This window comes from Physeter macrocephalus, chromosome 6 (assembly GCF_002837175.3).
Source record: "Physeter macrocephalus isolate SW-GA chromosome 6, ASM283717v5, whole genome shotgun sequence".
Lineage (NCBI taxonomy): Eukaryota > Metazoa > Chordata > Mammalia > Artiodactyla > Physeteridae > Physeter > Physeter macrocephalus.
The window spans coordinates 93,185,091-93,207,600 of NC_041219.1; the positions used below are offsets into that span (position 1 = coordinate 93,185,091).

The 22,510-nt window shown below is 38.5% G+C and overlaps 1 protein-coding gene across 1 annotated transcript in view; it reads left to right on the forward strand.

The window, feature by feature from the left end:
* DBX2 (developing brain homeobox 2) overlaps positions 1 to 18,703 on the forward strand; it is a 38,977-nt gene extending 20,274 nt beyond the window's left edge. Inside the window, exons 3-4 of the mRNA XM_007116284.2 lie at positions 12,012 to 12,199; positions 18,039 to 18,703. Of these exons, the coding sequence (XP_007116346.1) occupies positions 12,012 to 12,199; positions 18,039 to 18,371 (521 nt within the window). The 3' untranslated portion in view covers positions 18,372 to 18,703. The remainder of the gene's footprint in view (positions 1 to 12,011; positions 12,200 to 18,038) is intronic.
* The last annotated feature ends 3,807 nt before the right edge of the window (positions 18,704 to 22,510 follow it).

Sequence of the window (22,510 nt, forward strand, 5' to 3'; positions counted from 1 at the left end):
ACCACAACACTATGAGACTAAATATCAATTACAGGAAAAAAACTAAAAAATACAAACACATGGAGGCTAAACAATATGCTACTAAATAACCAAGAGATCACTGAGGAAATCAAAGAGGAAATCAAAAAATACCTAGAAACAAATGACAATGAAAACACGGTGACCCAAAACCTATGGGATGCAACAAAAGCAGTTCTAAGAGGGAAGTTTATAGCATACAATCCTACTTCAGGAAACAAGAAAAATCTCAAATGAACAAACTAACCTTGCACCTAAAGCAATTAAAGAAAGAAGAACAAAAAATACCCAAAGTTAGCAGAAGGAAAGAAATCCTAAAGATCAGATCAGAAATAAATGAAAAAGAAATGAAGAAAACAGTACCAAAGATCAATAAAACTAAAAGCTGGTTCTTTGAGAAAATAAACAAAATTGATAAACCTCTAGCCAGAATCATCAAGAAAAAGAGGGAGACAGTTCTAAGAGGGAAGTTTATACCAGTACAATCCTACCTTAACAAACAAGAAACATCTAAAACAACCTAACCTTACACCTAAAGCAATTAGAGAAAGAAGAACAAAAAATACCCAAAGTTAGCAGAAGGAAAGAAATCCTAAAGATCAGATCAGAAATAAATGAAAAAGAAATGAAGAAAACAGTACCAAAGATCAATAAAACTAAAAGCTTGTTCTTTGAGAAGATAAACAAAATTGATAAACCATTAGCCAGACTTATCAAGAAAAAAAAAGGGGAAGACTCAAATCAGCAGAATTAGAAATGAAAAAGACGTAACAGCTGACACTGCAGAAGTACAAAGGATCATGAGAAGAATACTAGAAGCAACTATATGCCAGTAAAATGCACAACCTGGAAGAAATGGACAAATTCTTAGAAAAGCACAACCTTCCGAAACTGAACCAGGAAGAAATAGAAAATATAAACAGACCAATCACAAGCACTGAAATTGAAACTGTGATTAAAAATCTTCCAACAAAATTGAACGATAAAAATCATATGATAATCTCAATAGATGCAGAAGAGGCTTTTGACAATATTCAACACCCATTTATGAAAACCCTCCAGAAAGTAGGCATAGAGGGAACCTACCTCAACATAATAAAGGCCATATATGACAAACACACAGCCAACATTGTTCTCAGTGGTGAAAAACTGAAACCATTTCCTCTATGATCGGGAACAAGACAAGGTTGCCCACTCTCATCAGCATTATTCAACATAGTTTTGGAAGTTTTAGCCCCTGTAATCAGAGAAGAAGAAGAAATAAAAGGAATCCAAATGGGAAAAGAAGAAGTAAAACTGTCACTGTTTGTAGATGACAGGATACTATATATAGAGAATCCTAAAGATGCTACCAGAAAACTACAAGAGCTAATCAATGAATGTGGGAGAGTAGCAGGATACAAAATTAAAGCACAGAAATCTCTTGCATTCCTATACACTAATGAAAAATCTGAAAGAGAAATTAAGGAAACACTCCCATTTACCATTGCAACAAAAAGAATAAAATACCTAGAAATAAACCTACCTAGGGAGACAAAAGACCTGTATGAAGAAAACTATAAGACACTGATGAAAGGAATTAAAGATGATACAGACAGATGGAGAGATATACCATGTTCTTGGATTGGAAGAATCAACATTGTGAAAATGACTCTACTACCCAAAGCAATCCAATCCTTATCGAACTACCAAGGCATTTTTCACAGAACTAGAACAAAAAATTATACAATTTGTATGGAAACACAAAAGATGCCAAATAGCCAAAGCAGTCTTGAGAAAGAAAAATGGTGCTGGAGGAATCAGGCTCCTGGACTTCAGACTATACTACAGAGCTACAGTAATCAAGACAGTATGGTACTAGCCCAAAAACAGAACTATAGATCAATGGAACAGGATAGAAAGCCCAGAGATAAACCCACGCACATATGGTCACCTTATCTTTGATAAAGGAGGCAAGAGTATACAATGCAGAAAAGACAGTCTCTTCAATAAGTGGTGCTGGGGAAACTGGACAGCTACATGTAAAATAGTGAAATTATAACACTTCCTAACACCATACACAGAAGTAAACTCAAAATGGACTAAAGACCTAAATGTAAGGCCAGACATGATAAAACTCTTAGAGGAAAACATAGGCAGAACATTCTATGACATAAATCACAGCAAGATCCTTTTTGACCCACCTGCTAGAGAAATGAAAGTAAAACCAAAAATAAATGGGATCTAATGAAACGTAAAAGCTTTTGCATGCAAGGAAACCATAAACAACATGAAAAGACAACCCTCAGAATGGGAGAAAATATTTGCAAACGAAGCAACCAACAAAGGATTAATCTCCCAAATATACAAGCAGCTCAACATCAAAAAAACAAACAACCCAATCCAAAAATGGGCAGAAGACCTAAATAGACACTTCTCCAAAGAAGATATACAGATTGCCAACAAACACATGAAAATCTGCTCAACATCACAAGTCATGAGAGAAATGCAAAGCAAAACTACAATGAGGTATCACCTCACACTGGTCAGAATGGCCATCATCAAAAAATCTACAAACAGTGCTGGAGAGGGTGTGGAGAAAAGGGAACCCTCTTGTACCGTTGGTGGTAATGTAAATTGATACAGCCACTATGGAGAACAGTATGGAGGTTCCTTAAAAAACTAAAAATAGAACTACCATACAACACAGCAATCCCACTACTGGGCACATACCCTGAGAAAACCATAATTCAAAAAGAGTCATGTACCACAGTGTTCATTGCATTACTATTTACAATAGCCAGGACATGGAAGTAACCTAAGTGTCCATCAGCAGATGAATGGATAAAGAAGATGTGGCACATATATACAGTGGAATATTATTCAGCCATAAAAAGAAACGAAATTGAGTTATGTGTGTGAGGTGGATGGACCTAGAGTCTGTCATACAGAGTGAAGTAAGTTAGAAAGAGAAAAACAAATACTGTATATTAACACATATATATGGAATCTAAAGCAAATAAAAAGGTTCTGATGAACCTAGGGGCAGGACAGGAGTAAAGACACAGACATAGAGAATGGACTTGAGGCCATGCAGAGGGGGAAGAGTAAGCTGGGACGAAGTGAGAGAGGCATGGACATATATACACTACCAAATGTAAAATAGATAGCTAGTGGGAAGCAGCTGCATAGCACAGGGAGATCAGCTCCGTGCTTTGTGAACACCTAGAGAGGTGGGATAGGGAGGGTGGGAGGGAGATGCAAGGGGGAGGGAATATGGGGATATATGTATGCATATAGCTGATTCACTTTGTTATACAGCAGAAACTAACACAACATTGTAAAGCAATTATACTCCAATAAAGATGTTTAAAAAAAAAAGAAAGAACACTAGAAAAAATAAATAAATAAAATAAAACAGCTTAGAGATGCCACAAGTGTTCTTAATAAACGTTGGTGTCTCATTAGTGATAAATCTGAAATGAATTTCTTATTTTCTTATGATTTTTTTCTTATTTTCACTGTATTGGCAGCAAATAATAATGAAATGGTGGATTTAGGCTTTCAATTAAGAATCTTACATAAATAATCATGATGCCAAGGAACAGTTAATAAGACTTCCAACTGCCCAGTAAGCTTTTTAATTTAAGGCATTTACTAGATTTTCTTTTCTTCTTTTTTTAATAAGAAGAATGATTTTATGCCCAAGCATTTAAGTTTTTTTCCATTTGTACGAAAGAAGGAAAATGAACTGTTGAAGTAATTTTGTATTATTTTGTATTTCAGTTCGGATAGCCAAAATTTTGGTTTACACTAAAAATTTTAATAAGAGATGAAATCAGTGGCCCTCATCATGGTTTCATAATATTGACTTCACTCTTTCTAAAAAGTGTAGGATTAGAGCAACACATCCTTAGCTAGCAAGTGAAATATCATTTTGACTGTTTACATGATTCACTTGTTTAAAATTGATTTAGTTTTTCTTGTTAACCTTTTAGATTTATGATTGACTTGTGGCAGTGTGGAAACAATCATTCATCTAGTGCCCTTCTCACATATAATAAATAGTTTAATAGGCTATTTAAGCACAATCCTTACAGTGTGGAAAAATTTAAAGGCAGTGGTAAAAGTTCTCCTCTCCCCCAAAGCAGTGTAAGGAAAATCTTTGATAGTATATCCATAAGGTTCTTTTCAAAATAGCATACTTCATAAAATGAGATGGGAAGTTGTAGAAGTTGTGCAGAGAATGACCTTAAGAAAAAGACTACATGAAAATGTATAGGAGTCTTAATTTTGTAGAATAGCTAATTGAATTAATGAGATAATTATTTCATTTTGTCTTTGAGTACCCAACTTGAATTTGACCTTTCAAGAATTTTATGCATTAAAAGACAAAGTTGAAATTTGGAGCAGCATTATAAAAATATGAGTGAGGAAATATTCTTCTGGGATAAATTGCTCTCCCTTTTTCTTGGGAGGTGAACTTAGATTCTGCCTTTTGAGATCATTTTACTATCTTCCCTTTCTCATTAAAACTTAAAAGAACATAGAATACTCTCCAAATTTGAATTTAGAATTTTGTTGAAGGCAGCAGGGAAAGGACCTTATTTTTATTACTGTAGGTTCGTCCTATGAGTGACACTGTCAAAGGCGGCAGTGCTCTGATGGGTCTTCTTACCACCTGACCTGGATGTTTCCTGCTCTCAGCTGGAGCAGTGAGTGGGCTTAGGGAACTGATCAAGACCTATGGAAATCCATAAAAGGCTGCCTGAGAGCTTCTTTTATAAGGATTTATCTTTAGAACTCTTAAGATTTTCAGAAGAATGCAGCATTTTGTGCTAACAGAGAAAGAAGCCTAATTATTGTGGTGAAAACATAATTGTGTTTGTGTGATAAGTTGAACATAGGTTTTGACTTCTCAATAGTGAAGGGAGTTAAATGACACTTGGTCAACCAGGAAGAAAGTTTAAAGGAGTCAGAGACTCGAAGACAATAGATTTTCCAAGTTGATGGCTCTATTCAGCAGTTCCACAGAGGCAGTGAAAGTATTCGGGGGTCGTTCCTGGAATGGGGTTCCCTTTCTCCCCAAGTGTTCATAAGTAGTAGTAGTAGCCTACCCAGGGGTAGACAGAGGCCTATCTACTGCTGTACTGCTGTGTTTCTCTATTGCTCTTCGCTGCCCCCCACCCCGTACTGTATCATTCACACACAGCACACCTTTGTTCAAAATGCCCTTCACAAGGCTCACTGCACACAGGGATTCCCAGGGGGGTGTGGTACATGGGGGCTATCTCAGGATGCAGGGAATTAGGCCTTGTAAACTTTTCTATACTAGGTCATTCTGCCATTTTAATGACTCTCCCCACCTCCCGACCTCTTTCCCGGCACATTGGTAATTTTGACAATCTTTGGTATAATTTTTTTTTTTTTTTTTTTTTTTTTTGTGGTACGCGGGCCTCCCTCTGCTGCGGCCTCTCCCGTTGCGGAGCACAGGCTCCGGACGCGCAGGCCCAGCGGCCATGGCTCACGGGCCCAGCCGCTCCGCGGCATGTGGGATCCTCCCAGACCGGGGCGTGAACCCGGTTCCCCTGCATCGGCAGGCGGACGCACAACCACTGCGCCACCAGGGAAGCCCTGGTATAATTTTAAAGAGCATTGATTGGCCTCACTCTGCTTGGGTGTATGACCTCAATTGCACAACTTATCTTTCCAGAGCCTCAGTTTCTTCCTGTGGAAAATGGGGATGATAATATGTACCTCTGGGGATTGTGGTAAAGATTTCATGCCATGCTGCCTGTCGTTGGTGCATACATCAGCACATGTTGAGCCCCCAATATATATGGAAGCCACATTATAAAATAATAATAATGATATTCGCAAATTAGCAGAGCCTATAGCACCTTGAATTTGCGGCCCTGGATTTTAAAGTGTCTTTTCTACTGCATGCCTTAAACTCTGTCCCTGTTAATTGTTATTTTTATTTTATTTATTTATCTATTTATTTTTGTTACCTGTAAGTTTCCACATAAATCAGACTTTTGTCATGAATTTAGGAATAATCAGAGGTGTTTGTTGCTTATAACTTTTCAGTAACTTCTGAGAGATTTTTGAATTACCAAGTTCTTGAAGTCACTATGTTTGTTTTGCAGGTGTAATTGAGCCCATATTCCTAGATTTAGAAGGTAGGAAGATGGTATAGGTTCATCAGTAGTTTATGGCTAGATCGAGAGACAGCCCACAAAAGAATGGGGGAGACAAGGAGAGGAACATCAGTAGTAGAAGTAGCATCTTGTCACATGCTTCTTGTAGGAAACTGAGCCACATCCGTTTATGAGAACAAGCGCAATTTGTGTATTGAGAGCAATGCTAAGAGAAACCAGGCAACTAGCAAAGAAAGGAAGAATGGAATATTCTTTATCTTTGCCATGGTTTTTGCTTGTTCAGTGGCTGTATTCGTGTTTGTTATAGGGCACCGAATCCCGAAAACCAGACCCAGGAGTTAACCCTCTGACCCTCACAACCACTCCAGCTCTGTCTTTCAGAGATTGAGGTCTGCTTTGTTTGCACGACCCTTCAATGTTAGCTTTTACCATGTTGGTGAGAATAATTTATCTGTAGATCCCCTTGATGGGACTCTTCTTTCTCTTCACTTAAACATAACTCAATAGGAAAACTTGTAGGTTCCTATTAAAAGTCTTAGGGGCATTTAAATGTGTTACCCCATGGTTTTATGTAAACATGTAGATCTTGGTGAAGAAGGGGGTGAAAATGAGTAAAATCATGATCCCTATTTATAAAACCTCGCCTTAGAAAAAAATGTAGGCAGATTTTTTTTTTTTTTTTTTTTTTTTTGTGGTATACGGGCCTCCCTCTGTTGTGGCCTCTCCCGTTGCGGAGCACAGGCTCCGGACGCGCAGGCCCAGCGGCCATGGCTCACGGGCCCAGCCGCTCCGCGGCATGTGGGATCCTCCCAGACCGGGGCGCGAACCCGGTTCCCCTGCATCGGCAGGCGGACTCGCAACCACTGCGCCACCAGGGAAGCCCCCAGATTTTTTTTTTAAACTAGCTTTATTGGTCCAAAAATTTGTTTGTATTTCTATACAGATTTTAAAAGTTGTATTATATAATAGATAACCCACAAGGACCTACTGTATAGCACAGGGAACTATATATACTCAGTATTTTGTAATAACCTATAAGGGAAAAGAATCTGAAAAAGACTATATATATAACTGAATCACTGTGCTGTACACCTGAAACTAACACAACATTGTAAATCAACTATACTTCAATAAGAACAAAATAAAATTATTTTAAAAAGTAAAAAGTTGTATTAGCTCAAAAAGTATTGGCCTTTCTAAAATACTAAGTTGGTCAAGTCCTTGAAAGGCTTTCCTCTGTGGCAAATTATCCCTTAGATTTGTTTCAGTCACCCCTGGCCCTAATCTACCTCCCAGCTAATGTCCTGTGTTCTTCCCGCTCATCCCCTGCAGTCTGGAAGTTCCAAGATGTGTGAGATTCCTAGATTTACCACGTTTCACACTTGTCCTCACCCCACTCATGCGTCTGCAAGTGTCAGTCCCTCTCTCTGCCCGCCTTTGTCAAGATTGCCAGCAAGAGGAATTGCTAGTCTTCTGGCAGCTCTTCTCACTCAGGACTCACTCTGTTGGCCTCCAAGACTAAGTGGCTTCTTATCTGGTGCTTAAAAGCTTGCTATGTGGTGGTCTGCGGGTGTTTATCTCACTTGTACCCTGGCTGTCTCTATTCTTCTCATACCTCTCCTTATCAACCGTGAGCATCTGTGAAGGATGGAGTGGATTCATTTTCAGTTGTCACGCAGCAAGGACTCAATCACTTGGCCAGATTACTCCCCAAAAGGTTACTACAACGTTTGCTTGTTTTCCTTAGAAAACTGAGCCAGACTTAAAGTGTAGAGTGGAGGTGAATTATTTGTCCATAACTCTACAACGTAGCCTATCTTAGTGGGTTTTTTTTTTTGCCTTTCAGTCTTTTTTTCTCTGCATTTTTACTTAGTTGTGAGCATAGTATGTATCTTAAATATCATACGTATTATAATGTTTTTTGTTTGTTTGTTTGTTTTGCTGCTGCCTGATCTTCCTAGTCATCATCTTTAGTGGTTCTTTAAAATTTCACCTGGTAGATATAGCATAATGTGCTTATGCATTTCTTTACCTTTGGCTATTTAAGTTTCTTTCCTAATTTTTAATACATATGGCTATAATATTGGTAGATTGTATACAGTTACAAATTAAGAATTCCAGATCAAAATATGAAGTGAGAGGGCTTCCCTGGTGGCGCAGCGGTTGCGCGTCCGCCTGCCGATGCAGGGGAACCGGGTTCGCGCCCCGGTCTGGGAGGATCCCACATGCCGCGGAGCGGCTGGGCCCGTGAGCCATGGCCGCTGAGCCTGCGCTTCCGGAGCCTGTCCTCCACAACGGGAGAGGCCACAGCAGAGGGAGGCCCGCATGCCACAAAAAAAAAAAAAAAAATATGAAGTGAGAAGGGTATGCTGGAATCTGAGGACACTGTTACCAGGTTGTATAGGAGATGCTATATGGTCCAGGCTCACAGGCTGACCCAGGACAGGGACTCAGGGCAGAAGCCCATAGACACAGACAGGAGCTCTGGCTATGTTTATAAATGTTTCTTTCTTCCCATTCTTGACCCATCAAGAAACAGTGTGGGGAAGCATAGAAAGGAGCCAAGAATTTGGATTTAGAAGGTCTTGCTACCACTGAGATCTGTGTCCTTTGCGCTGCTTTGGATCTTAACTGCTCTGAACACTTCTTTGTCTGTACAGAGGATGTCTGTGGCATATGATTCCTATAAGAATAAAATGAAATTCATCAGGGGCAAGGGAAATAGATTTGAGGGATCCTTATTGTGGGCTAGGCACTGGAAATTTTTTGTGCTATTTCATCAAATCCTTAAAGAAACTCTGTAAAATAAACTGAAAGAGTAACTCACTCCAAGTGCTGAGATCCAAACCCAGTTCTTCCATCCTCCAGAAACTTTTGTCCTGAGGCTTCCTAGAGAGACACTGTCTCAACAGATGAATCTGTGATCTGAAATAGTGCAGAAGGGCCAATTCCATGGTCTCTATACAAAGGATAGTTCAGAGAAGAAAAGCATTTAGAAAGATATGAACATATTGAGATGTTTATACTATTTTTATTATTGACAAATATTGCATAAAACTATTCAAATCTCTAAGAAATAGTGAATCCAGGTGCCAAAGCCTGACTTCAAGATATGACCTCGGCGTGAGAGAGGTAAAAATAATTGGTTCTGTAGATGGAGAATTAACCAAGATCCCATGAGAGGATGAATGGGAAGGGCATCAGTAAAAGTAGACTTTTGTAAAGAACTGAGCTTGATTACATCCCAGGGCCTCTGGCATTTCTACGGAGATGCAGGTGTTACAGACCTGGAAGAAAGAGGGAGAGGCCAGTAGTTCTGGGAATGTCAGGATGAATCAGAATGAGGCACAACCCAGAGCTGAGAGACTAGCTGGGAGATGTTTACAATCTTTTAAACAAATAGGAAGGGAAGCTATTATATTACAGAGGTAAAATTGATGAGATTTATCCACTTATTGACATTTTTCTTCTAAAATACAAGTCAGATTGTGTCAGTCCACTGTAGGGTTAAGAGCATTTGTTTTGGAATCAGTATTCCTGGGTGTGAAGCCCTAGCCATGTGACCTTGGACAAAGTTCCATAAGCTACCTAAGCTTCTTTTTATTCATCTGTGAAATGGGAAGAATAATCGTAGCATTCATGGCATAGATAGGTTGGGAGGATTAAATGAAATAATGCATGTCGGCGGCTTAACATAGTAAGTATGAGTACAGAGGAAGTGCTCAGTGTAGGTTTATTATTATCATGTCACACCCTGCTTAAACATATTCTATTGGTCTTCACTAACTATTGGGTAATGTTCCAAACCCTTGTAGTCCTCTATGGTCTGGCTCAATTCCACTCCATAATCTGTGGCAGAGGTCTAGATGTCTTCAAGAGCCTGTCAGATAAGAAGCAAGTTAGGTGGGGCTATGGCAAACTGGGGACCACATGCTCCATCTAAAGAGGGCACCTGCCACTCACTATGGTAGATCTTTGCTTTATGGGAAGGTGAGCCTAGTGTGGCTGCCTTTGAAGAGATGTTAGAAACCTGGACTTCATATGAAACCTCCCAATTATCAAATGTGAACGACTAAATCAGAATTTTTAACCAACACTCCGGACAAAGCCCGTCTGCAGGCTGGATATGGTTGCCAGCTTGCACCCTCTGTTTCATGCCCTTCCAAGGCCTTGCAGACTGCTTACTTTTCCTTGGAGAAACTTTATTCCTTTGTGATTTAGTGCTTTGAGACATGCTAGTCACTCTGCCTGGATTGGCCTTGGTTCTTTCTCTCTGGAACTGAATTGTCCTTTTAGACTTGACTCAACCTAACTGTTTTCTCGAACTCATCACTTCCTTTTTTGTGATGCCAGAGCATTGTAGGGATCATTCTATTTCAGTACTTAACACATGCATTTGCTTCTTTATTTAGAAATAATTATTAAGCACCAAAATGCATACCAGATACAGTCGTAAACTGGAGTCCCCGCTCCCCTGGTGCCTGTATCCTGGAGTGATGTTCATGTATTGGTCCTCCCATGAGAAGGTGAACTACTTGAGGGCAGGGACCATGTGCTGTTTGTCTGGTTTCCTCAGCAGATACCCAGTGTATTAGTGTCCTCTTGCTGCTGTAACAAATGTCCACAAACCTCATGTCTTAAAACAATACAAGCTTATTATCGTACAGTTATAGAGGTCAGAAGCCTGAAATGGGTCTCACTGAACTCAAATCAATGTGTCAGCAGGACTACATTTCTTCTGGAGGCTCTAGGGGAGAATCTGTTTCCTTGCCTTTCTAATTTCTAGTGCATTTTTGGCTCATGGCCCCTTCCTCCATCTTCAAAGGAAGAAGTGTAGCATCTTCAAAACTATCACTATGACTTCCTTTCTTGGTCTCCCTTTTCCACTTATAAGGACCCTTGTGATTACATTGGGCCTACCTGGATACTCCAGGATACGCTCCTAACCTCAAGTTCAGCTAATTAGCAACTGTAATTCCATTTGCAACCTTAATTATCCCTTGCCATATAATGTAATACGTTCACAGGCTCTGGGGATTAGGACATGGGCATCTTTGGAAAGGACATTATTCTTCCTACCACAGCTTGGAAGCTGAATAAATGAATAGTGAATGATGAATGAAACTCACAGAGGGTGGGAACCAGTGTTGTGCAAGCCGCAGAAAGGCAGAAAAAGTTAATAAATGTCTCTGCCCTGAAGGAGTTGATGATCAACTGAATCAGGGAGGGGCTGATTGGAGGTCTTCCAAACCTTCCTTCTCAGTTTAAACATCTCTGACTCTTGCAAGCTTTCCCTGACATCCCAGATGAAGATTAAGCCCATCGTTTTGTGCTCCCAGTGCACCCTCTCCTTAGGAATACTTCATCACACTTGTGATGCCGGTTCAATAAATGCCTCCCGCTTGATTTTAAATGAGTACGATAAAACATATGTCTTATTTCTCAGTGTGTAGTATTGAGAGGAGTGCCTGGCATATGGTAAGTGTTCAACAGTTTGAGATAATAAACGAATGAATAAATAAATGAAGAATTAGGGAAAAATTAAGTATTTAAACCACCTACTAGTTCTGCATTGGAGCTCTGTAACCTGGGACCATGGACCTTCTGACCTGGCATGCAAAATTGGGAAAGCAAGCATATGTACTTTTTTTTCCCAATGGGGAGCAAAGAGCATTTATCAGATTCTCAGTGGAGTCCATGACCCAAAAAAGGTTAAGAAGCTCTCTAAATGTGCAGAGTTCAGAGATGAGATAATTTGGCCATGGTACAGAGAAGGAGGATATTGTCATGGAAAAGACAGATGGAATTCTCCCTACAGCTAATGGGGCTTTTTTAATCTTTTCTCCCCTCTAGGAGAAGAGAGTGTGCTGCCTCTTCTGACACAGGAATCGAATTCCAAAGCTCGGAGGGGTATTTTAAGAAGAGCTGTCTTTTCTGAGGACCAGAGAAAGGCTCTGGAGAAAATGTTTCAGAAGCAGAAATATATCAGTAAAACAGACCGAAAGAAACTTGCTGTCAACTTGGGACTAAAGGAATCACAGGTACTAATGAGCAGGAAGATATCTACTGCTCCTGATTTCTGAAGGAATCCAATGATATCCATTCATTTGGTAACTATTTGTGGTAGTAGGCATAGCACTGGACCCTTAAGCATTATTGAAATGACTTTCATAATTTTTTAGTGGGTGGAAATATATGTCACAATTACTATTTGGAAATCAGTCCCTTTGCTGAAGAGGTCTAGGTTTTCGCCTGATTAATTCTTCCCAAATGAAGAGAAAAGCAAAGGCTTGTGGCATTTACATCATTACATTGTTTGCTCTGTTTTCAGAGAAACAGGTTACATAATTGCTTTCAAAAGCAGGAACCAATTTTCCTGTCTTTTTCTTCATTTCCAGTCCAAAATCAAGGCATGAATGAGTGACTCATAAATACCTCTTAATAGATTTCATTATTTTGCACTGTGGGCTTATGTCAAGTACAGTCAAGTAGTTTCACATTTGCAACCTTTACAAACCTTTCTTGTACAATGATATTTCATATAATTTTGAAAGAGACTTTCTGGCCTTTTGGGAAGTGCAGCATACTCCATTTAAAGATTGGCCTACTTATAAATGATTAACAGTATAAGGCACTAACATTTTCCTATTTAATCCTTCTTATAATCACCATATGAAATATCCCCATTTTCTAGATGAGGAAATGTAGAGAGGTAAACAGAGGTCCAGTGTCACAAAGTGAAGCTGCTTTGGAACTGGGCTCCCACCCCAGGCAATCTGACTCTGGAGTTTGCATTCTCTTTAACCTGGAGCCACCATGTACAGATGTACAGGATGTTCACTGCACAAGGGCATTTGGCTAAGAGGGTACTCTTAGCCAAATGCAGCAGGTACTCTGCTTGTCAAACTGACTTTCCAGGTGCAAGGCTCCTTCCACCTGGAATTTCTGAATCAGCATAAAGGCATTGAAGGGCTAGCAGAGGCTCTGTGTTAACCACCATGCTCTACTGTACTTCCCTCAATACAAATGACCTGGTTTCTAACTTTGGATGTTATTAAACCAGTTATTTTTGGATGAAACCCTTCTTAACCTTGCTTCCTTTCCCTAGGGAAGTGATCTGTCCCCCTGTCCCCTGACTTTTTATAGTCGTAGGAAGCAGTACGAGGTGTGGTAGAGGATAATTGGCCTAGATCAGCCAGTCTGTGCTTTCCTCGTGTGTGGGACTAATGAGCCCATAACCTTAATTGACTGCTCTGTGCCTCAGTTTCTCACTTTAAAAACAGGGACAAATATAGGAACTCTGTCTATGTCACAGAGCAATTTTATGTCTATGACAGACAAATCAATAGGTATATCTTGGTGGTCTATTGTGTGTAAGATACTGTGCTAGGTAAGAGGGAATATTGATAAATACTGATTAAGATAACACTCCTTGGACCCCAGGAATTTATACAACCAACTGGGAAAACAAAGCAGAAGCTCATGAACAGTTAGATAACAATATAAGACATTAATATAGGAAACAACCCCTGGTAGGTTAGATATACTGCCAAATAAAGGAGCTAGATCAGTGGTTCTCCTAGAACTTATGTATCTCTCTGGAGCCTTACACTAATCCCCATCTCTGGAAAGGATGGTCATAGGACTGGTTCCTATACCCCTAGGGGGTCTAGTGATGGGAATTACCTGATCCTCAGAGGAATTGCTGGGCCTGAGAGAGGATCACGTGGGGGGCTCAGTGGGCCTGGCCTGCATCGCATTGGTATGGATAAGACACACCAGAGTCAGAGGGGAGAAAGTGTGCAGGTTTGGGAGGCTGGGGGCTTCTGGTTGAGTTGGAACTTGAGGTAGGTGTTAAAAGATCAAAAGTGGCTGGGATTGATCTGACAGTGCTCTGAGAAAGTGTGAAAATCCGTGATAGTACATAGCATCTTCTTTAAAATGAACTGTCGAAAAGGGAATGCTGCAAGCCTATTAAGGAATATTTTTGAGGGCATGACCATAATATTTCCACTCTGAGATAACAAACTGTTTCCATATTTGTATGTTATCTCCCAGTTGTTATCCATAGGCACATAGTTTTACATAGTCGATTATATCGTTTTTAAAATTCAAGTGCCTCAGGAATGAACGCTTTTTACCTTATTGAATTTGGCGAACAGCTCGGAAGTAATTTAACGTTTTCTTATTTGCATGTACACTATATCTAATAACACAGTTACTACATGGTATTTATTTCGGTAAGTTCAAACAAAAGGGAGATTGGTAAAGTTAAAAATGAAAACATATCTGTTCCCTTTCCAATCCAACTCCCTGGTTACTACTGTCATTTATATATGGCTCTTGTTTGAGTTTATTGACATATCATGTATTATTTTTAAAATAAACATATGTGTGTCATATATGCACAAACATATAAAAACACAGATACTTTCATAATGATTATTATGTGCCCTTACATTTGATGTTATTTACAGATAATAAAAGTAGCTACTTTTGCTATTTCTGTGTTACAAATGAAGAAGCTGAGACCTAGAATTGTGTATATAATTTTAAATAAAAATGGCATCACACTCTGCATATATCTTAACATTTTCTGAAGGATAATACAAATCACTTGTGTAACCAGCACACAGCTCAAGAGGTAGAACATTACCACCGGGCCAGGAGCCCCCTGAGTGCCCCCTCCCAGTCACTACCTGCTCCTTCCTAACTTTGAACAGCATAGATTAGTTTTGCCTGTTTTTGTGCTTTATATAGATAGGATCACTCAGTACATTTTCTTTGGTATATGGCTTCTTTCACTTACCATATGTTTGTGAGATTCATCCATGTGGCTGTGTTGTAGCAGTAGCTCATTTACATTTATTGCTGTGTAGTATTACATGGTATACCAGGGTTTATCTATTCTAATGGTGGGTGTTTGGATTGTTTCCATTTTTTGGCTATTATGATTAATGCTCTGACAATGAGTATTGTTTTGCACTTTGCTTTTTTTTCCCCCACTCAAATGTCATGGGATACATCTTTCCATGTCTGCATACACATTTACTTCATTCTTTTGGGTGAGTGTCTCAGAGCAGACCAGTACATGGATATACTGTAATTCACTTAGCCATCCTCAGCTTTAAGTTACTTCCTCGTTTTTACTATTGCATATCTTTATGCACTTTAAAAATATTTCTGTAAGATAGGGAACTAGGAGTCGGATTTATAAGTTAAAGTTTATGTACATTTTAAGTTGTGATCAATTTAAAAATTCCTTTCCAAATATTGTATCAAGATATTGAATTATATCAAATTTTACTCTTACTAATAAGCAGTCCTTTTTTTGCAATCCCTCCACTATTTAAATTTTTGAAAATGTTGCCAACCTCATGGGCAGTTGTATTTGTTATTTTTTCCTAATTATCAGAACTTGGGAATCTTTTAATCACTTTACTGGTCATTTTTCATCTGAATTTAACCTTTTCATGGCTGCACCATTTTTTTTTCTGTCTTTTTGTTGATAGATATGCAGCAATTATTTTGGCTGTGAATCAAAATATTTGGAATATTATGGTTTGTAACATTTTCCTGTTAACAGCTGCCACAAAAATCCCCTCCAAGTTTGTGGCTTTTTTTTATTGTGGTAAAATACACATAACATAAAACTTACCATTTTAACCTTTTTGAAGTGTACGATTCAGTGGCATTAAGTACATTCACCTTGTTATGCAGCCGTCACCACCATCCCTCTCCAGAACTTTTTTCATTTCTCGAAACTGAAACTCTGCACCCGTTAAACAATGACACCCCATTCCTCCCTCCCCCCAGGCATCAGGCAACCACCATTCTACTTTCTGTCTCTGTGAATTTGACTACTCCAGGCACCTCATATGAGTGGAATCATACTGTATTTGTCCGTGACTGGAATATCTCACAAGGCATAATGTCTTCAAGTTTCATCCATGGTGTAATATGTGTCAGAATTTCCTTCCTTTTTAAGACCGAATAATATTCAGTTGTATGTATATACCACATTTTGTTTATTCATTCATCCATCAGTGGGCACTTGGGTTGCTTCCACCTTTTGACTAATATGAATAATGCTACTGTGAGCATTGTGTGTACAAATATCTCCTTGAGTCCCTGCTTTTAAATCTTTGGGGTAGTTTGTGGCTTTTTCATATGCTTGTGGCATCTTTATTTGTGCAAAAATTTCTCTTTTTTTAATGTAGTCAGATCTAGTTTTCCCTTTGTAGCCTTATTTTTTTATGTCATACTTAAAACGTTCATCTCCCCAAGACTGTAATGATCATCTCTTATATTTTCTTCTAGAATTTTTATAGTTTTGTATTTATGTTTAGCTGTTTAATCCATTTGGAATTTGTTTTTGTATTTGTTGAGAGGTAGAAATTTTATTTTATGATTTTTCCCAAATATGTACATTTGTCCCAATACCACTGATTATGAAGAAATGCCTTTCATGATTTTTTAAAATTGAGATATTACTCAAAAAATTTCTAGATATACAGAAAAGCTAAGAGGAGAAGAAAATAATTAATGTGATGAGAAAGACAAAAATCACTAATGGCAACAAATAACTGTCTTGGTGAAAACCCGTTAGAAATAGTTGGCAGGCGTTCTGGCAGTAAATGCCTACTGCAAATAATAAATGAGTTTGTGAACAGAAGCAAATTCTCTGCTATGTATGCATTAGGACTGGTTTCTTGTGAAAAGCCTGAATCACAGGATTACAACTGAGATGGCAGTCTTTCGGACTCAACTGCCTGTAGTAGGTTTCTTTTGTAGCCATTTTGGACATTGCCCGTCACGTTGAAAGAATGAAAGAATTGTTTTGCCGATCTGGAAAGACCATCTCAGGTAGAATTTTTTACTTCATTGGGAGAAATATCTGGTTGGTACACTTTAATAATTACTTCTTTAGGTAAAAATTTTCCAGTTTTTGTTTTAAAAAGAGAAAGCTACCAAAAAAGGGTGCAATGTAATGCACAGGAAAGCAATGTGATTGGCTTTTAAGCTATCAGGAAACCAGTTGTGAAGTTTCCTGCTCAGGCACAGTTGACTACACAGTCAGAGGGAGGTTAGTAATAAAGAGAGACTCAAGTGGGGTGGGGGAAGGTGTGGCTCAAATTAGAAACTACCATCATAAGCACTTTTAGGTTAATTACAATCCATTGTTATTTATTGAGCCTAATTCTTCGAGTTTGAGAAATCCTGGAAGTACTCGAACTTGGAAATTGTATAAAGCCTGCAATTTATCCAAGCATTATAAAATGTAATCTTAATTTAGTCTCCAGAAGTTTCTGATGAGGTCTGAATGTTTATAAGAGCCTCAGCGCTGGAGTGGGACTGTCACGGATTCTAGTCTAAATGCTTCTATTTTACTAGCTATGTGACCTTGAACTGGTTCATTGCGTTGAACCTCAGTTTTCTTATGTGTGAAATAAGGACTTCTTGCAGTCATTGTGAGGATCAAATTGTATAATCCACGCCGAGTGCCTGGCCTGACACCTGGCACAAAATAAACACTCAGATGCTATTACTAGTCAATAACATTTCCTTTGGATAAATAATTTAGCACAGACTAAATGAGGTTTTAAAATATCGAAGTGAGTTAAATCAGTCTTGAAAGATGTCTGACTTTCAGGATGTTAGCAGCTTACCACAGTTGTTTTGGTTCATAAGTGTGTGGAGATGCTGTACTAAAGTAATTTCTCAGATATTTCTGAAGTAAAAAGCCACAAGGACTTTGCTAGGCTGGCTCTCAGGATAAGGTATTCTATGGAAGGCACAGTGGAAGAAATTACAGTTTAAAATGCTGAAGTGAAGGAAAGTGATGTAAGTGATCATTTTGTCCAATTACTTTCTCAATAGGTGAAAATCTGGTTTCAGAACAGAAGGATGAAATGGCGGAATTCCAAAGAAAAGGAAGTGCTTTCCAACAGGTGTATCCAAGAAGTAGTCCTTCAAGAGGACCCCCTGTCACGATCTGCTCTGGGTTTCCCTTCTCCATGTCCTTCACCCTGGGAAATCTCCCAACAGCACTCGAGTCCAAGATGGAGGGAGAATTCACCAGAACCTTCAGAGAGACTAATCCTGGAGACTCCAGGGGCATTGGCCCCAGAAGCAAAGTCACTGCAAGGTGCCTTGTATTTGTGTTCTGAAGAGGATGCCAGAGACAAGGGTGTACTTACTGGCTCAGTGTGAATGGAAGCATTCTGCCACGTTAACGTAAAGAACAGTTAGCTATTAATGTTTGGACTCTTAAGCCTGCTAGCTTGTGTCTCATCAGTGCCTAAAACCTAACACCTTTGGAGTGAAGCATGGACTAATGTTTTAGGAAACCCCTCTCCAGTGTTCTCTTATTTGGGTCCTAGACTCAGACTTAATTTGTAAGTGGAACAGAATCTCCCAGAAAGTAGGATGGAACTGAAAAGAACGAGAATAATGGTCAGCTCAGTCCTTGCTCTGAATATGTGTATATATGTGTGTGTCTCTATGTGTATATATAAATATTCATTAAAATACATTAGTAGAAATTAGTTTCTCTCTAAATAGTGCATTGAGCAAATTCACTTCCTTTTATATGAAGAAAAACCAGCGATGACTGAATGTTTTTAATTTTTTGAAAATTATGTGAAATTTGGACTTCAGTACAAATTTTCATATCAAAAGAACATTTTTAAAAAACTCTACTTTCTGGTTTCTTTCAGTATCCAGATGTAAATGATTTTTAACAACTCATCTCAGAGATCCTAATCAAATGAGCCACTATTAGATACATGCACTGAAAGTATGTATTTAAAATTAATCCAACAAGCAACTAGAAGAATTTCTGAATGTAACTGTTAGTATCTTTAATTTGCAAGGCTCTGGACTTTATCAGGCTATCAGTGAGGGAGGGACCCATTTAACTAATGATTATCATTTGATCTCTTTTCTGTAAGGATGGGTCTTAATCAGGGTCTGCCAAATAAAATGCCTTTAAGGGCCTGTCAGGTAAATAGAGGGCATGACTCACCTAAAGATATTTGAGTTTAATAATTTTTAAATACTGTGTTGGCCAAACAAAACATCTGTGCCAAGCAGTTTGTGACCTCCAGCCAAGACTTAAAGAAGTGTCACAGTTCTTAAAATGTTCCAACTGGTCTTCAAAACCCGATACTGATGGGATCTATAGTGATTTCTGTTTGCATTTCTAGTTATAGACTCAATTTTCCATTTAGGTGGTATGCAGTATATATTAGGTTATTTTTATGTATTAACAAAAACATCACCACAGATGTTTTATGTTTTTTGAGTACTCTGAAATAGTATTATTATAAAATTGCATTTCTGGTAACGATTTGCTTAGTTCATCTAGAATTTTTTATTCCAGGTCCAAGAAAAAATTATGTTTCACTTTGAAGGAAATGAGGCAGAAAAAGGAAATGATGTGGTTTTGAACTAGGTTGTTATTAATCTGTGGACAAGAAACATTAGTAGAAGTTCATGATGTGGAATTTTGTTAGTGAGAAAGCTGCATAAAGAGAGTAGCTTCTAATTTGCTTACGTTCTTAGTTATAGACTTCGAGGGTTTAGAGTTTTAGCAAAGATAATATTTCAGATGATAATGGTTTTTGTCAACACCAGGGAATTATTTTGTATGAATGGAACTTCATTTGGTGTATGCTAGCTTATGTCTTTATCACAAGATCAAAAATCATCTCAGAAGAAGATTGTCTCAGTCCCTCTTTGTGGGAAGCAGAGGCAACGATCTGCTGACAACAATTTAAATTTTAAAATCTGTCTTAAAATGATTTATAGTACGGTTTCTTTTCTTTGTATAATGTTAACCTCATTTACATTTATCAGGTCCTTTCTGTGTGCTGGAGACTGCTAATAAGCCTTTAATGTGGATTAACTCATTTAATCCTCATGACAATAACCCTATGAAGTGTAGGGACTATTACTATTAGGATTCTTGTTACTCAGGCAAGGGACCCAGACCAGTATGGTTAGGGTGATTTGCCCAAGGTACTGAGGGTAATAAATGGGATTTGACCCCTGGCAGTCAAGTTTCATCTCTTGAAATCTAACCAACCATGCGGGGGTGTATACCACTGTGAATGTATTCACCCAGCTATCAGGTGCATTGTAAGACATACATTTTGAGGATTGCAGAGAAATTTATTAAAGAAATTCAGAAGCAGGTTGTACTTTATAATCTCTTACTTGGGGAATGATTTTCTCTTCAGTATCTTCTCTATTAATTTTGAAGTTTTGGGAAAGTAAAGAATCACAAAACTCTTCAACTTTGTAGTCTCTGTAGAGAATAGTCACTCAGGAGTGTTTAAGTATGAAATGGAAGTGTTATTTTCTATCACCTGTTGCTGGAAATCATAGAGTGCTTATCTATGGTCAGTGTTTCTTGAGAATAACTTGAAAACAAAATGAGAGAAACCTGCGTCTTGGCCGTCCGATTACCCAGGTTTTAGAAGTGGGCTACTTGGTGCTTAAATGATCTTCCCCCAGGGTTTCATCTCGAGCTCTGAGACCCAGCGGCGGCTTCTCTCTGTATGATTGGCCTGATAATCATATACACAGATATATCTTTTAATTGGTTTCTACCTCAGAATGTGTTAAAGGCTTAGGAAAAGTACATCTTGGATGAATATATTAGGGGTGCTTAGGAAACACACACAAACACACACTTGGTCCACAGGCATGTGCTTGCTGTGCCTTGACTTTGCCTTCATTTACCCAAATTGTTGGAGAGAAGTGCTGAGCTTCATATTCTAATTGACAAGGGTCTCCTTTCCCCTTTAACTTGTGCTTTACCAACGCTCCCTCCACCTACAGTGTTCTTACACGTGTATTTCCCTCTGTTTTCTAAATGCAGACTCCTCTTCTCCAAGTGATCACATATGAGTATGTTTTCTGTCTGCTTTCCAGACTAACACTACTCTATAAAGCACCAGGACCATATAAGCCTGCAGGCAAAAGTGTTTAAAATGTTTTAAAAGACACTGTCTAATTATCTTAGGTGGAAGAGAAGGAAAAAAATGGTGAACACCATCCTTCAGCTTTTATACAGGAAAATATAATGCTAAGTATAAAGGGTTGGAAGTATATAACCAGGTTTGGAATGGTCACTGGATCTGGAGACAGTGAGGCCATGATTACTGATGTTTAAAAGGCAATTCTGTTTTCTTAGTAATGAAGTGGTTTAAATGGGGAACCTAATAATTCAGTCTAGTGGTTCACAGTCTTTAAAAATCCATACCCTTGAACATGCCACACCTTCCAACCAGTTTTGGGTATGTGCTCAGATTTGGCATATACCTCATAATACTCTTCAGCACCCACACCTCCCACTCCACCCCGTTAGAATCATACATAAGAATCATAGGCTCTATGTAAACAAATATGAGGGAGAGCATGGTCCTTGCCCTTAAGGAACTTATGATCTAGTCTTCTTGCCAAACTATTTTTGAAATATTCCGTGTTACCAGTGACTGGATCCAGTAAATTTGGGGTAAAAAATAATCTAACATCCTCCAAAACCCTATGTATCCATTTGCAGTGGTGGTGGTGGATTGGAGGGTGATTATTGAGTGCTCCATTTTTCAGAAAAATACAAGCTATTTGGCATTGCTGATTTTCTGTGCTCTCTCCCCTCCATTTAGGCCACAATTGGTCCCAAGAGGAGTCAGAAAGAGTCTAAGGAAAGAATATAGTGACTTTTTTGTTCATAGTGCACCCTACCCTCTACTTTCGTCTTTCTACCTTCCCAGCCTCAGATCAACTTGCAACCATGGTGAGTGGTAAGAGCGAAGAAAAAGCAAATAACACAAGTGGGAGGAAATCAGGATGATGAGTATTCTTGATTATATAGGGGAAATCTTGCAGAATTAATTTCTATCCTTTATAAACCAGTTCTTAAATAAGCAAATACCTTAAGGACAAAGTACTAGCCCCCCAAAGATGGTTCTTAGCTTCCAGCTGTTAGTTGGGTTCCATTACATTAGTATTTTTGGTTATAAAAGCTATACATGCTCATTATTAAGAAACACTTGAAAATGTAGCTAACAAAGAAAAATTCATGTGTAATTCTGCCATCAGGAGATAGCGAATTTAGCTCTTGTGAAAATTTTTCACTTTTGAATGTATGTGTTTGTAAATGTATATGTCTAAACAAATTTGGATCCTAGTGTATATCTAGTTTATCTTTTTTTTTATTCAACTTTATAGAGAATATTTTCCCATGCCATTAAAAATTCTTTAAACTGGTATGACAGCTGCATAATATTATTTCTTTGTAACTCCTTCATTTCTTGAGGTGGACCAGGGGGTGGGGCCAGGAG